Source organism: Ochotona princeps, chromosome 8 (genome assembly GCF_030435755.1).
Source record: "Ochotona princeps isolate mOchPri1 chromosome 8, mOchPri1.hap1, whole genome shotgun sequence".
NCBI classification, from domain to species: Eukaryota; Metazoa; Chordata; class Mammalia; order Lagomorpha; family Ochotonidae; genus Ochotona; species Ochotona princeps.
This window is the reverse complement of record NC_080839.1, coordinates 25,867,833-25,885,467: the sequence shown is the minus strand read 5'-3', so window position 1 is coordinate 25,885,467 and position 17,635 is coordinate 25,867,833. Positions and strand designations below refer to the sequence as shown.

The 17,635-nt window shown below is 43.1% G+C and overlaps 1 protein-coding gene across 1 annotated transcript in view; it reads right to left on the bottom strand.

Moving 5' to 3' along the window:
• Positions 1-8,551: 8,551 nt before the first annotated feature.
• The window catches only part of MSH2 (mutS homolog 2), a 71,428-nt gene continuing 62,344 nt past the window's right edge, over positions 8,552-17,635 (bottom strand). Inside the window, exons 12-16 of the mRNA XM_058667746.1 lie at positions 15,406-15,651; positions 13,930-14,134; positions 13,348-13,595; positions 11,429-11,604; positions 8,552-8,997 (exon numbers count right to left, since the gene is read on the bottom strand). Coding sequence (XP_058523729.1) covers positions 8,827-8,997; positions 11,429-11,604; positions 13,348-13,595; positions 13,930-14,134; positions 15,406-15,651 — 1,046 coding nt within the window. The 3' untranslated portion in view covers positions 8,552-8,826. The remainder of the gene's footprint in view (positions 8,998-11,428; positions 11,605-13,347; positions 13,596-13,929; positions 14,135-15,405; positions 15,652-17,635) is intronic.

Sequence of the window (17,635 nt, the reverse complement as noted above, 5' to 3'; positions counted from 1 at the left end):
GAAAATGGCTGTACCACCTCAATGCACAACAGTTAGGCTAACCTGTGTGCTATCACCCCTTTAGTATCCTTCACAAAATGGATCTGCCTACTACTTGCATCTAAGTGTTAACAGAATTCCAGGAAACACAATTACAGCAGCGTGACCAGTGGTGACGGGTTGAGGCCAAACACCAAGGAAACACAGCAGTTACTCGAGGACAAGCAAACTGTACATTGGCAGAAATGCTTTCTTCTTTCCAAATTTAATGATTTAAGGGAGTTTCTAATCTCTTTACCACCCTGATGAACCAAAGGCAGTAACAGTGTGGTCTCCTACTCACCAAGTATAGAAATAAGATGAAGGGAGTCCAGTCAAGGCCGCCCACCATCCCACCATCCCCATATGGTCCCACACTGCTGCCAAGTTTTCCACATGGCTGCATGTAAAATATGTGTGGGCACATCCGCCTGGACAAACCACACAACAGAGGAAATACGCCGCCTTGAGCTCAGTTTGACCAGGTTTCTAATGTCTTCCCACACCAGGACACACTGCTCTTCCTACTTCCTTCCACTGAGCACACAGGAGGCACTACCTACTGCCAGCAATTATGACCGGGGTGACTGAGGGGAGATGGGTCGGAGACAGTCTTTGTGTAAGAAGGAATCCAAATATGACACGGAGCAGTGGTCAGCAAGGTTTAACAGAGCAGGACATCTGTGAAAGAATATGAGGGTGCCCAGTCACTGAGACTGGGGAAAGCAAGGCAGAGACGACACCTGGCAGCCAGATGGGCAGTTCAGGAGAATGCTGAGGGCCGAGCACACCTCTGTACTCCCACTGCAGCTCATGAGGGAGTGGGGTCCAGTCCTGCCCCTCTCCCTCTTCGCCAGGACAAACGGTTTGCTGAGTGTAAATTTGGGAACTCCCTCACAATATTTCAGCACTCAGAGAATGACTCCTTAGCTGCCCTTTTTCCCCACTGCACTCCCCACCACCCCAGTGCAGAGGCGCTGTCCCATGGGGTGCCTGCCTGGGGGAAGGTTCTGGGTGCCTGAAGATATCAGGCTGGGTAGTAAGACTGGTGCTTTGTCTAGTGGATTCTCCTGGCAAGACTGGGGAAGGCTGGACCACCTGGTATCTGGACAGGCCTCCTTCTACGAGGTGTGTGGTCGTCCTTGGGTCCCTCTCACAGGCTCTAACTTCCTACCCAACATCACAACATCCGGGAGTAACTCCCTTCGAGAGCTGAGCAAGGCAGCAGTCTGAGAAAGCGGAACCTCCACCTACAGGGAGCGAGTCAGGGTGAGGGTACCACATCAGGCAAAAAGCTGTTTTTCTCATTTCAGCCCTAGTTTTACTCTAAAAATAGATATGTCATTCCTGGCATTTTTGTCAGGTTCCCCAGTCAGACCCCAATCTCCAAACACACCGTCTGAGGAAGCAGGAACAGAGAGGGTTCCTCTGTACACCAACTATCTCTACTCATTTGTCCTTCCCCCTAAGCCAATTAGCATTGTTTAATTGATTTCAAATGAGACTGCTTTTTCCTGACTAAATCTGCACAGCATTTTAATCAACAGAATGTAAGTAACAAGCTTCAAGAGCTATTCAATACTGAGTCAGCAGCTCGTACCATATGCTGAGGGTAAAAACATACTTCCCAAAAAAAGCTAAATGCAGAAAGACCAAGGATAGAAGATGTATTTAATACTCAAGAAGTCTAACGGGATGTGATTAGTATATGGAACACCAAGGTTTTTGAGAAGAAAAGTTATTCTTTAAATATATCTTTTCTCGTCACCTGGCTAGCTCAGTCAGTGGAGACTCTAATGTTTCTACCCTAAAACATGTACATTTTGCTTCATTACAACTTTAACAGCAGCATTTTAAGGTGGTAGTGGGGAGAATACAGTTCATTACAAAAGTAAAGTTCTTTAAAAAAAAATGCAGAACCATTCTTAGAAATTAACAAGATGGTTAAGTTCTAAGTTGAATAATATTTATACAGATAGCTTTATTCCGATGGTCTCCTAGCTCCAGTCTGAGCAGGGACAGGGATTAAAAAAAAAGCAAGCCATATTATAATTAATGCTATTTGTCTTTGACAGATCACCTGCCATTCCAAAAAGAAGCCGCTAATTGAAGGCCTTGTGGGTTCATCAGCATATTCATTCGGTAAGTCCAACCCAAGTCTGAAACATCCTAAGGAGATCTATTACGTGTTTTGTTCATTTTCAAAAACATCTAAGAATGAAACACAGTCTCTTCTAGGGAAATGAAAGCAGCCTGATTTATCAGAGCTTGGTCAACTCAGAGTCAACACTGGCTCCTCCCATTTCTTGTAGCCTTAACAACTCAAACCACGAGCTGATTTCCATTTTAAATATGCTTTTGTGCAGCAATCTAAAAACACTCTTTCACAGCCAACCAAGGAATGAAGCATTTCACTAGAATTTAAAACTTGTTTTTTGAATTATGTAATTTTTTTCCACTTATGAGCGATTAAATGACTCTGTAAACCAAGAAAGATTTCCACATTTAAACATGTCTTTTTAAGTGTTGCCTCCTACTTGAGTTTTTGGTATTCAGAAAAGAAAAACTGATATAAGTCACTCTACCCGTAATGATAATGAAACAGAACACAAAAAATTCAGTATTTTAAAGGATTCCTGTTCTTAAGCTTCAATCTGTTCTCATACAAAATTTCAGGGCACCAAAGGGAGCTGCATAAGTTAACAATGACAAAGCAAGCACTTGCAAAACCACTACTCAGGTCTGAGGCCAGAAGGCCTAACGCCTGCCCAAGCCCACATAGGCCCCTCCCTATAAGTCCTGCAAGCCTCCCCCAAAAAGCAACTCCCCTGACTCACATCATCAGCCGATGTCGTCTGTTAACTTGCATAGCTGAGGTTCACTCTCCTCGCTGCTGAGGCTATCCCATGTCACGCAGCCATCACAAGAGCATGCATGTGTGGCGAGAACAGCTGCTGGGTCGCTATGCGTATCTCCAAGCTAGCCACCAGCAGACAGCCCACACCCCAAGGCCTCACCTGAAAAGAATGTGCAATTGGTGGGAAGGAGGGGTGGGGGAGGAGCAGACTGGGGGTAGCCTGGGAGAGTTTGGGTCACTGTTTTCCTCTGTGGTAATCTCAAACCTCTTTATGATATGGCTCACTCAGATTTCCTCTTGGACAAAGCTTGAATTTTTAAAAAGAGTTTTCTTGAGATGTAATTTCTTTTAAGGATTTTTTTTTTTCAATTGGAAAGTCAGTTCCACAGAGAGAAGCAAAGCCAGAGAGGGAAACCCAGATGAATATTCCGCTCCTGCAATTCCCCGGGCCCATCCCCTGCCACTGGGACCCCTGGGGGGATGCACCAGTGGATGCAAGTCCACACTCTCTCCTCTTTCTCCAAGTCGGCCTCTCAAGCAGATCAATCTTTTTAAAAAGTCCTTAGGGCCCTGAACCCACATGAGAGACCCAGATGAAGCTCCTGCCCCCTGGCTTTGGATTGGTTCAGCTTCAGTTATTGTGGCCATTTGGGGAGTGAACCAGTGGATGAAGACCTTCACTCTGTCGTCTCTCGGTAACTTCACCTTACAAACCAAAATATTTAAAAATACAGAGCTCTCCCAAATACCCACAGAAGTAAAGACTGAGTCATGCCAGCAACAAGACCCACAAACTCAGTCTCTATCTTCCCAACTCTGCAAACCATCTTCAGCAGCCTCCAGGTAGGCTGGAATCAAGAGGAAAGCTGCAACCCGAACTCTTGACCTTCAGTTTGGTTTTGTTTTTGCTTTGTAGATTTATTCTAAAGCTCCCTGGAGTTAAATTTTACATATAATATGGCGCTGAGGTTCAACTGCATTGTTCACCCTATGAATATTACACCATCCTGTGGGCACTTACTATTCTTTTTCCATCACATTCTGCAAAACTAGTCATTTTCTCAATTTTTTTTCAATCTTTTTGAAAGCTAGAGAATCTTCCATACTCTGGTTCTCACCCCACATGCCTGCACAGCCAAGCTGGGCCAGGCCAAAGCCAAGAGGCACAACTCCACCCGAGTCTCAGGCCCAAGCAGTGAGCTATTATTTGCTGCATTCACAGAAAGTTGTATTAGAAGCAGAGGAGCTGGAATTCAAACCAGTATTCCAGATGTGGACATCCTAGGCAGAGGCTTAACTTACTGCAGTACACCTGGCCCAGGCAGCTGATTCCTCCATCTCTTTCTTGTGAAAGGAGAGAAGCACATAAATCAGGATCTCCAGTGAGAGCTTAAAACCCACAAGGCAGGAGGCAGAGCAAGCTGGCGGACAAGTTACGATGTGCCAGCAAACATCTCCCCGCATAGCTACCAATATTTACAGGTAGTCACACGCTAAGCCACCTACATAAAAGCTAAGGAAACTGGTCAGAATAACAGAGCCGGCTTTTAGCGTTACAACAGAGACACACTGAAGACAGAAGAAACTGTCATGTCACCTCCCCCAGCTCCAAGCAGTGTTCTCTACCCTCTTGCTGGTACCAGGCCTGCCACTGGAAAACACAGGGGCTCTGCCCTAAAGCCGGAGCCTGCAGGCAAAGGTTCATCTGTACCGAGAAGCATGTAGGGGAGGGTCCACAGATGGGCAATGGTCGAAGGCCACAGGACCATATGCTTTACCATATCCTTGAGAGTCACCCGCTGACTTCTGTACTTGGGCCACGCTCTTGACATCTAGCACTGGCTGGTTAACATCAACAGCGGCCGTGGCTATTACCCTTTGTGCCACATCAACTCCTTCAATTTGACTCCCCAAGTATTTCAACAAAAGATTGAGGCAGCAAGTCTTCTAGGTCAACCTCCTTCCTGAGAGAAATGGGCTTCCCTCTGGCTGCCCACTTTGGTATTCTTTATCTTGTGTCTGTCTCATTTCTTAGCTTGTCAATTGCACGACTATCTCCCTCTCCAAGCCTATTCATGCTGCTGTGGGCAGTGGTAACCATCAGTTACTGCAGACAACAGAGCAAGACTCCATCTACTGGGGAGCAGGATAGGCGACAGTGAAGGCCTCTGACTTGGAGCGCAGCACTGAGTCCACCCCAGTGCAACACCACTGAATAAAACGCAAAGACTTCCAGCTGCAGAGGCAAGTCCATCATGGTGCTGAAGCTGAGACTTGAAGCTGATGACAACTTAGGGCGCCCCCTAGTGTTAAAAGGCAGAAAACCTGGAACATTTTCAAATCCTTGAAGGCACAAATGCCAACAAGCATCAAGAAATTTTTTTAAAGATTTATTTTTATTGGAAAGTCAAATTTTACAGAGGAGAGAGAGAATGAACTTCGGTCGGCTAGCTCACTCCCCAAATGGCCGCAATGAACAGAGCTGAGCTGACCCAAAGCCAGGACTTTGTCCAGCTTTGTCCAGGTCTCCCATGCAGGTGCAGGGTCCCAAGGCTTTGGGTGATCCTCGACTGCTTTCCCAGGCCACAGGGAGCTGGAAGAGCAGTGGAGCAGCCAGGATACGAACCGGCACCCATACGGGATCCTGGCATGTGCAAGGCATGGACTTCAGCCACTAGAACTTTAAGGGAATTACAACCTCAACTGATCAGAGAGTAACTGACAAATAAATTTGAAATGCGGAATTTAAACTGGCAGCATTAAGAAAATCCAACAAGATCTCATAACATTATTCTAACAGAACAATTTAACATAAAATTTTAAAAATATATCTTGAGCTAAAAAAATACATTAATAAACAGGACAGAAAGCATCATTAGCAGAATAGATTTAACAAAATAATCTTTGGGGCTGGCACTGTGGCACAGCATGTAAAGCCACTGCCTGCAATCCCAGCATCCCAAATGGGCAAAGGTTCTAGTTCCTGATGTCCCTGCTAAATGTCCTGAGAGAAGCAGAAGATGATCCAAACGTTTGGGTCTCTGCCACCAACTCAGGAGACTTGGATGAGGCTTCAGACTCCAGCCTGGCCCAGTCCTGGCCATTACAGCTATCTCGGGAGTGGACAAGTGAATGGCAGAACTCTCTTTCAAATAAATACATCTTTAGAAGATACAATTAATGGGGCCCAGTGTGATAGCCTGGTGGATAAAGTCCTTGCTTTGCATGTACCGGGATCCCATATTGGCTCAGTTCTAATCCCAGCGGCTCCACTTCCCAACCAGCTCCCTGCCTGTGGCCTGGGAAAGCAGTGGAGGTTGGTCCAGAGCTTTAGAACCATGTACCCATGTACTCCTGGCTCCTGCATCTGGACTGGCTCACCTCTGGATGCTGTGGCCCTTTGGGGAGTCAACCAACATATGGAAGATTTCTATCTCTCCTTCTATGAGTCTTTCATGTAAAATAAGTAAATCTTGGACACTGTGCAATAGCCTAGTGGCTAGATCCTCACCTTGCAAGCACCTGGGATGCCCTATAGGCACCAGTTCTTATCCCAGTTGCTATACTTTCCATCAAGCTCCGTGCTTGTGGTCTGAGAAAGCAGTAGAGGACGGCCCAAAGACGTGGGACCCGCTTGGGAGATTTGGAGGAGGCTCCTGGCTTCAGATTGGCTCAGCTCTGGTTGCTGTGAGCACTTGGGAAGTGAACCAGCGGATGGAAGATGTTTTTCTCTGTATCTCGTTCTCTCCATATACTACCTTTTCAATAAAAAAAATAAATACACCTTTAAATAAATCTTAAAAAAAGGAAAACAAAGGGGAAATACTTTGGGATATGGTAAGACAGGTATTGTGAGACTCCAAGAGCACAATTAACAAAAACTGATATATTTCATCAAACTAAATGCTTATACACACACACACATACCCCAAAAGACTGAAAAGATTGCACAATGGGAGGAAATATTTGCTTACTACATACCTGGCAAAGTGTTAATAAAAGCAAGACGGTGTAACTCAATAGCATAGGAACAAGTGTCAATCTAAAATAGTCAACTTGTCTCAGTAGACATTTTTCAAAAACCATACAAATAGCCAGCAGCATATATGTAAATACACTCAATATCACTATCAGTGAAAAGCATGCAAAAACCACAAGGAGGTGCCACGTTACTCCAGCCTGAGGATTGCTATCATGGTCAGCGTAAAAGGACACAATGGAGGCAGGCAAGAGCCACCACGAAGGCCAAGATGTGGAATGAGCATCCACTCAGCTGCCCCAGGATGCAAAGCAGAACAACTTGGTCAAGGGAAAGCACTGAGATGCTTTCTGCTGCAGCTGGCCAGAGAAGGGTCTCAGAATGAGGCAACCGAAGCAGCTTTGTGGCTTCCTGTCTAACCCTCAGGCTCCCCGTCTGTGGGTCTGGGGCGAGTCCCAGCACGAGCACACCCCACTGCAGTGCTGACAGGCTCTGTGCCTGGCATCAGCAACAGGGCCCTCAGCTCGCCTCCCTGCTCCCAGGCCACTCTTGGTGGGAAGGTGACTTCTTCCTGGCTTTTTTTTTCTTCTTGTAGTGTACATCTCAACATATTAGAAGTAGCTTCCCAACAACAAAAGATGGCTATTATATCAAAAATACAAAACATAGAAACAGCTATCCAGGGCATCAAGAAGAGAAATTTGTATGCCGTCAATGGGAATCTAAATTAGTAGAGCCACTGGAAAAACAGTATGGAGTTTTAAAATTGGGCCTGAAACAATAGCTGAATTGATGGGTGCCTGTTCACATCCCAGCTGCACCACTTTCCCACCAGCTCCATTTGTGCCCCGAGAAGGCAGTGGAGGATGGCTTTGGGATCCTGGACCCACAAAAAAGACCTGGAAAATGGTCCTGGCTTTGGATTGGCTCAGCTTGGGCCATTGTGGCAATCTGGGGAGTGAACCAGAAGATGGAAGATGTTTCTGTCTCTCTGCTCTGTAAATCCAATTAAAATAAAGAAATCTTTTTTGTTTTTAGCTTTTTTTTTTTACAAGATTTTATTTATCTTTATTAGAAAGACAGATATACCGAGAGAAGGAGAGAAAAATCTTCCATTCGCTGGTTCACGCCCCAAGTAGCCATAATGGTCAGAGTTAGGCTGATCCAAAGCCGGGAGCCAGGAGCTTTTCCCAGGTCTCCCATGCAAGTACAGGGTCCCAAGGTTTCTGGGCTATGCTCAATTGCTTTCTTAGGACACAGGCAGAGAGCTGGATGGGAAGTGGAGCAGCTGTGACACGAACTGGTGCCCATATGAGATCCTGGCATATTTAAGGCAATGACTTTAGCCACTAGGCTACCACACCAGGCCCAAATAAATATATTTAAAAAAAAAAAAAAAAAAGCCAAGGAGAGGGGTGAGGAAGGAACAAGTAAAGAAAAACCATCCCAATCTCTAAGTCTCACCGTAGCCTAGAGTTTACAGAATGGAAGACAGGGTAGAGGAGCACACGAGCTACCTCCATGCTGCCAGCCCAGCTCCTGCCCACAGATGGGTACTTTGCAATCATTGGGAAAAACCTCCATGCGCCCTCAAGCCCCTCAGCCTCAGGCCACAGAATCCTTACCTCTGCAGGCCTCCGGATACTTGTTTCATCCATGTCATGTGGGAATAAGTTATGAAAGAACTACAACATATCTCAAATTCCACAAACTACATGATTTTATTTATAAAATTCGGCACATTTTTATACCACTGCTCATGTCCTTTTAAATGGTCCTCAGTTATAACTTTCATTTTCCAAAATAAACATCTTTGAAAACGAACTCAGCAAAATGTCACTAAGTATTTTAGACTGAAATCTCATGAGAATCAGTAGTCAACACTATGGAAAGGGGGTTAATATAAAACAATGCAAAAGTGTTACAGACAATAGCTTATCAATATTATCTTCACTCCACTGGTGGGAATTTCTCATGTGGTAACCTTTATTCGTGAAATGATTTCATTTACAAAACTATTGTTCTTTGCAATCACTTCAGCTTTTAGCTGTCTTAACTTTATTGTAATGTTTTCTTCTGACATTTCAGTAAAGGGCACTTGCTTCACCTTCAGTAGAAACTCCTGAATAATTTTTTCACCTTGCTGAAAAACAAGTAAACATTCCATTAGTCATTAAAATGTCTTTAGAAAGTCACATTAGACAGCAATGAATTGCTCCAATAAATCTCCAGCTAAACACATCCCCCAATACTTACAGATCAATTTCATTAGTCCAAGTGAGCAGCGACTACAACATGGAGCAAAGCCCCTATGACTTTTCTTTCAGAGAGTAACAAAGGAACTGGAAATTCAGCAGTTCCCAAACCTTTCAATACCACAACCAACATATAAAGCTAATCTGGGAGGAGAAGGGATGAGTTGTGAGGATGAACTCACCATTTATAAATATTTAGTTCAGCAGCCTTTGACAAGTTCATACACATACAAAAGGGTATGCTTCTGTTTTGTTCATTTTACTGCTTAGTTATGTGCTTCCAAAGAACATGGCTATTACTATGCAATCCTTGGGGCATTCCCTTAACCTCCATTCCTAATCCATAAAAAGGGAATATTACCAACCTCAAAGGCAGTTGTGAGACCTAAATAATTACTAGGTATAAACTGTTTGGCAGAGCCTGGCAAAGAGTAAGCACCACATATACAGTTATCATTGCTCATGAGGAATGACTGAAAAGCCTGCTGTTCACACAGGGAACTAACTGGTTCAAAGTACCTTAAAGGGGAAAAGTAGATGTCCAATTGAGAAAACAACAAAACACGTTTCTATTACAGAGTCAAATACACCTTTTTTTTCCTAAAGATAAAATTAGACTAGTATCAATGTTATACCCTTACCTTTAAAACTTATCAGAATAGCATAATTATCAAGTCAGATTCTAGGAATTATGTCTGTTCTAACTGGACACCGGGAATTATGTTTTAAAACAAACAAAACAAAACAAACAACCTCCGTGGCTTAGGACCAGGTAGCCCTAAGTGGTAGCCTAGTGGCTAAAGTCCTCACCTTGCATGCACTGGGATCCCATATGGGCGCTGGTTCGTATCCCAGCTGCTCTGCTTCCCACCCAGTTCCATGCTTGTGGCCTGGCAAAGCAGCCTTGGGACCCTGCACCTGTGTGCGAGACCTGGAAGAAGCTCCTGGCTTCAGATTGGCTCAGCTCTGGCCATTGTGACTACTTGAGGAGTGAACCAGCAGACGAAAATTTTCTCTCTCTCCACTCTATAAATATGACTTCCCAATAAAAATAAATAAATCTTTAAAACAAAACAAACAAGAAAAACCCTGCTTAATCCACCATCAGAGCTATGTTTTTCTTCCATTAAAAATGCTAACACAAAAACAGCTCTGTATTTAGGATGGTGACTTTTCATAGCCAACCATGTATTAATAAACAATGATATACTTCTTGTAATAAGATCTGTGTATTTTTTTTTTTTTTTTACTATTGTAGCAGGTATCTATCCTTCAAGAACACAAGTTCATCGTGTAAAAGCTTTATGTGACAAGTGAAAAGCTGGCACAATATATGCTACAACAAATGTGAGCAGACCAGGAAGTGAATTAAGGTAATCTCATTTTCATTGTTAAATGAAACTCGTAAGATTTAAAAACAAAGCAAACTTGGCATGTATCTTTATGTGAACATCCAAATTTGACCCATCACTCAGAGAGGTCCATATAAGACTCATGTCTCCCGCAAGAACTAGGACATCCTGCCCGCTGGCTTCTTTTTCTTTTTTAAGATTTATTTTTATTGGAAAGGCAGATTTATAGAAAGGAGGAGAGACAGAAAGGTAGATCTTCCATCTGATGGTTCATTCCCCAAGTGGCTGCAACGGCTGGAGCTGCGCCAATCTGAAGCCAGGAGCCAGGAGCTCTTCCAGGTCTCGCACACGGATGCAGGGTCCCAAGGCTTTGGGTCGTCCTCGACTGCTTTCCCAGGCCACAAGCAGGGAGCTGGATGGGAAGCAGGGCTGCGGGGATTAGAACTGGAGCCCAAATGGGATCCCGGCACATATAAAGCAAGGGCTTTAGTCACTAGGCCATCGCACCAGGTCCCCGCTGGCTTCTTCAGTAAACATCGACTGTATATCACTCTGGCTCCTCTGACACTCTCGTTTATTAACCTTATCTCAACCACAGTCTGATCATAAAAGGGGAAGGACTGTGAATTTTTTTTTTGTTTATTTGTCTTTATCCCATACAAACAAAACAATTTAACTGGACTTGATGTAATCACTTATGAGGTCATCAAAGATGTTCTTGGACATCTACAGCTCCCTTGAATGACCAATTTTACCCCTAGATTAAATTCGCAGCTTTTATATTTATACTGATACTTAAAATTCTCTTGATCACAGTTACATGTAATAGAAACAGATTCTTTGCCATATCAAAAACTGTAAGTGAAACCAACAATCAACATCCCAAGGTAAATGCTACAGTCATCTACGGGAAACAGAACACGACGTCTGCTGTGAGCTCCTTTACAGAACCCAGGAATCAACAAACCTCTCTTTCCAGGCAGCACTTTTTGGCTGCTGGCTCCATTTCATCACACGCTTGTGAGTCTCCAACATTCTGAAACTCCTCCAGTTCCTGGGCTTTTTGCTTCGCACACTCAATCACATGCCTAGGGAAATTGGCAAGCTCTGCAACGTGAATCCCAAAGCTTTGATCACAGACACCTGTCAGAAATTTAGGGGGATGAGAAGGGAACAGAGTGCAAAGAGTCAGCAATTTCTATAATTGGGATTTGCCATGCTCACTCTATCATTAGGAAACTTAATTTGGAATTATTTCAAACACATGAGCTAAATGTTTCTGAATAATTTAGATAAGAAATTTTAATTAAGCCTACAGTGAAAAGTGACTGGCCTGGCACACTATACTCTACCATATTTCTTTAGTAGGAAAGTAAAAGTGCAGAGGAAAAGTTTGATAAACAACTTCAAAGGCCTAGAAAACAACATCTTAGTTTGAACATCTCTGGTTTTCTCATTGCATGAGACACTAAAATAATAATAACAAAAAAAAGTGAAAGTGTCACTACGTACAGAAGTATTTAATTCAAAATACACTGATCTATTACTCGTGACTGGTCTGTCCTCTGGATCTGCCCACATCACTTTCTAGAGATGACACTTGGGAAAAGTTGCTTGATGAATACATTGAAGGATCTGAAATAATTTTCATGGAAAAGCTCCTTAACCATGCTTGTAAAACCTCATTCTGAAATGACAATGGATTTTTGACACAAATCACTAGTAAATTATAGACAAGGCAGCTTTTCTTCATCCTACTTCCTGGAAATAAACTGGGTCAAGACATTTTTCCCAGGAATTTAGCACATATGATGTGTGCCAAGTTTACCATACAAACTTCGGTTTCTGCTTTAATAATATCATGGAGCAGCCATAAGGAGATGTGCACAGGAGTTCAACCTGGAGCGAAGAGTTATGCTGGCTGAATATCATATCAGGATGCCGGGGTTTGACTCCTAGCTCCACTGGCTTCCTGCTAACGCACAGCTGGGAGCCAGCAGGTGACGGCTACACTAGTTGGGTCCTTGGAATACTTAGTGTGTTCCTAGCTCCTGGCTTTAGCCTAGCTCAGTTCCAAGTACTGTGGGCATTTGTAGGGCTAACCAGAAGATGGAAGATCTATGTCTCCCTCAACCTCCCAAATACACAAATCTTTAAAAAACATATATTCTGAAGCCATTTCAAGGGCACATATAACAAGACATGACTAAAAAAACAGAACAACTTTTGGCTAAATGCCAAGTACACCTGTCTTCTACAGCAATAATTATGCAAACTCAAAAATTCAGAAGGCTTTCCACTTAAACGATAAAGGATAAAAGATCCCAGGCTCTGGATCTACATCGCAGTATAGTGGATTAGCTGTTGCCTGGGACGCTGGCACCATATTAGGGCGGGTTCAGGTCCAACTCAGCTTGCTGCTAATATTCCTAGAAAAGAAGAAAATGGCCCAACTGACTGTGCCCTGCCACATACACAGGGGAAGCGGATGGAGTTGAGGCTCCTAACTATAACCTGACCCAGTCCCTAACACTGTGGCCAATTGGGGAGTGACCCAGCAGATGAAGATCTCTGTTTCTGTCCCCCTCTGTCACTCTGCCAAAAAAAGAAAGGGAGAAAAAGAGAGAGAACGAGGAGGAAAGGAAGGAAAACTTGATCTGGGATGAAGAGTGCACATTATGATTGCCAGTCCTACAAGACAGAGAAATACAGATAATGCAGCAGTCTTTCTGACCCCAGACTGCTAACAGGTAAATGTGCTCTCCAAAAGAATTAGTGATCATAGTGACGGAGACACAGTAGAAACCAGGCAATTAATGACTCCAGCCCAATGGGTTTTGTATGGTCATGTTGTATTCACAGTACATCACTGTTGTACATACTCACCTTTCTTCACTTGATAAAGCATGGTTAAGGTGTCTTCAGAGGTCAATGCTGTGACATGTAGATTATTAACTGTTGGTATATGATTGGCCAAGGCGGTGAGTTCGTGAAAATGGGTTGCAAACATGCAAAAAGCACCAATCTTGGTTGCAATGTAATCTGATATAGCCCATGCTAGCCCAAATCCATCATAGGTAGAGGTTCCTCTTCCCAATTCATCTATGATTATTAAAGAATCTTTAGTTGCAGATCTGAAAAACATAAACCACATGTAAATTTTCCATGACATAAAATGTAGTACTGCAAAAAACAAAATTAAGATGATATGGTGGGAAACAAATGTCACTGACATATCAAAAGTTATCATCTTCAGATACAAAACTCAAAAACACTTTTTCAATAACATCATTAATTACTCATTTTCCTTTTTGAGATTAATTACCCTTTTAAAGGTTTCAGGAAAACAACTCTTAAACTGAGATAAATATATACCCAGATGTCATAAATGCACACATCTGCCAATGCACCTCTCACCAGACAGTGACATAAAGCTTTTGACCTCAGGAGACTAGAACAAGCTCTTACCTGAGGATCGAAGAAGTTTCCAACATTTCAGCCATAAACGTGGACACTCCTTTCAGTTGACTGTCACCAGCCCCTACCCGAGCCAAGATGCAGTCCACAATGGACACCTCTGCTGACTCGCATGGCACAAAACACCCAATTTGGGCCATAAGTACTATCACACCGGTTTGGCGAATATACGTTGATTTACCTCCCATATTGGGCCCTATAATACAAAGCCAAAAAGAAAAATTACTAATTTTGTTCTACTACTGACCACTACTCTTATTGTGGGCATTATTGATTAACCACCTAGATCACACAATGATCTGACATGCAAGGAACCCAAATATGTGGACAAATTCGCACCTATACTACCTTTAATTCAATGTCAATACCAGCGTTCTTCATCAAACGGAGCACAAAACCACAGTGACCTGTCATTTGACTCTGGTCTAGAACTATACATGTACCAATCACTGACAGAATAGCTATCAGGTTAACTAAATGACGTCCGGAAAAGCAGTAAGGGTCTGATGATTAACACTGTTAGTAAATGCATCGTTATGATCACATTAAGTGTATTCCACACTACAGCCCTAAGATATGGTTGTTCTTCGGGAAAATGTGCCCTTTACTGGTTGGGTTTACAATGAATCAGCAATGTAAAAACTCCTTTGGGGAAACATAACACAATTAATGACCCTTTCCCAAAATACTCCTACATTTCTACAATCTGATTTCTACAAGTTTCTAGAATCTAAGATCTCTCAAAGACACCTGAGCTGAGTCACACTGCACTAGTCTACACATGGACATTATCTTCCTTTCACACAGTTCTAATCTTAAAAAGAACTGTGGGGGGCCTGGCGCCATGGCCTAGTGGCTAAGGTCCTCGCCTTGAACACACCGGGTTTTGGTCCCAGTGGCCCCGCTTCCCATCCAGCTCCCTCCTTGTGGCCTTGGAGGGCAGTTGAGGATGGCCCAAAGCCTTGGGACCCTGCATCCATGGTGGAGCCCCAAAGAGCTCCTGGCTCCTGGCTTCGGATCGGCGCAGCACCAGCTGTTGCGGCCACTTGGGGAGTGATCTTCCTCTGTCTCTCCTCCTCCTCTCTGTATATCTGACTTCATAATGAAAATAAATAAATATTAAAAAAAAAAACTGTGGGAAATATTGCTTAATCTAAGTTTTAAGAGAGACAATGCTCACTTTTAAATACCCTGAATCCCCGGAAACAGTTTTACACAAGAGCCCCTCATAAAGTTTTTAACATCCCTTCAGATTTTTCCCTCTAATACAAATTAAATAAATGTGAATATGCATAGTTAACCAGAATGAATATGCATAACTAACCAGAACATTCCTTTTTTTAATGCCAAGGACAGGAATGTTTGTCATCAATTTTACGTATTTTTACTCCAACACTAAAAAACATTTAAGGGAATACTATCCATTACCTCTGTCACTGAAGCCCATACACTCTGTGTGTGTCTTACCTGTAATGATGTGGAACATCTGTTTATCTTTTTCAAAGTGTACATCATTAGGAATAAATGCAACTTCATCTTGGACTTCAACACACGCATGTCTGGATCCTTTTAATATAATTCTTCCTTGTCCTTTCTCCAGGATGACTGGTCTTACATATGGAACAGGAGCTCCATTAGACACATGAGCAAAGCTGACAACAGCATCAAGCTGAGCCAACACATCATTGAGGGTCTGCATGGGTTCTACGTACCCTATAGAAAAGTAAAAAACAGCATGAACAGCAATAACAGGTAAGAAAAAAACCAGGTAAGACTTGTAAGAATAAAGATTAACTTCCTCCTTTAAGAACACGTAACTCATTTTCTAGTTAAGAAAGTTAAGAAAGAGAGGGGGACTAATGCCAAGGGCCAGCATCTTAAACCTTCACCTGCAGCACTGGGAACACCCATTCCAAGTCCTGGGTGCTTTACTCCTCATCCAACTCCTTGCTTATGGCCTGGGAAAAGAGCAGAGGATGGTCCAAAGCCCCAGGACCCTGCACCCATACGGGAGATCTAAAACCTCCTGGCTGCTGGCTCTGGATCAGCTCAGCTCCGGCCACTGCGGACATCTGAGGAGTGAACCAGCAGATGGAAGATTTCTCTGTCTCTGCTTCACTCTCTCTCTATAAATCTACCTTTTACATAAAAAGGTAACTTAAAAAAAAAAAAAAAGTATGATTCCCTCCCTATCCAAACCCAGCAAAATTAAAAAGGAAAAGTATTTGTGAAGAGATGAGTCAGGATTTAAAAAATTAACAAGAAAAAGCTTTCAAAAAATGCTGATAAGCAAAAATTCTTTCGCTTTCCTCAGTAAGAGAAAAAAAAAATTAAGAGAAGCAAGAGGAAGTACTGTCTGAAACACACTCTCAACTTTGAGAAAACCAGGGTGGCACCTCCCAATCAGCATAAAAAATACGGCACCCCCACTTGGCAGGCAGTCATGTGACTGTAACGGACTTTGTATGCACAAAACCACAGTAGGACTATCACCAAGGCTTAGTTTTTTTCATCATTACCACGTCCATAGAATTTCAGTATGAATTTAGATCACCAATTATCACTTAAAAACATTTTCAGGCCTGGCAGCGTGGTCTAGCAGCTGAAGTCCTCGACTTGAACGCGCAGGGATCCCATATGGACGCCGGTTCTAATCCCGGCAGCTCCATTTCCCATCCAGCTCCCTGCTTTTTATTTTTTTTTAAAAGATTTACTTTATTTTTATTACAAAGTCAGATATACAGAGAGGAGGAGAGACAGAAAGATCTTCCGTCCAGTGATTCACTCCCTGAGTGACCACAACGGCCAGTGCTATGCCGATCCAAAGCCAGGAGTCAAGAACCTCTTCCAGGTCTCCCACACGGGTGCAGGGTCCCAAGGTTTTGGGCCGTCCTCGACTGCTTTCCCAGGCCACAAGCAGGGAGCTAGATGGGAAGTGGAGCTGCCGGGATTAGAACCAGCGCCTATATGGGATCCCGGGGCAGGTTTAAGGCGAGGACTTTAGCTGCTAGGCCCAAAAAATCTTAATAATACTAATTTTAAAAAGCCACCATTTTCAAGATTCTGCAAGTATTTTGCTAGAGTATTAATACTAAAAGCTGTCACATTCATGAAAAAAACCCAAACACATGACAGACAGAGCAAACTACAACAGCCAGAACTTCAGAGTAAATTCTGATTGCTCAGAGAAGAGGAGCTGGTGTAACACACCTGGTGTCACACAGGCTACCACATCACTCATCCCAATCCTCACCAGACATGCAGGAGGAAAGTGCTCACAACTTCAGGAAAACACAAGATCATGAGTTCAATCAAGTGGCAGAAAATGAGTCATTTCTTATTCCTTCATTTCTACTAAAAGGGACAAACATTTTGACAGTAAAAATTCACTCATGAATGAAAAAATAATTTAATTCTTCTACTAAAAGTTTTTTAAGAAGAGCTCACTACTTCCTTGTGGCAATAGGAACTTGCAGGAATTAAACATCAGTAGAAAACTTACCATAGATTTTTAAATTAATTAATTAACATGAAAGGCAGCATGGCACAGAGAGAAAAAGACAGGGAGGTAGAGGTATTCTACTCTACTGGCTCATTCCTCAAGTGGCCACAACAGCCAGAGCTGGAATAGGCTGAAACCAGGAAGTCCATGCAGGCCTCTACTGAGGTGGCTGGGAACTGGATCTGAAGTGGAGTA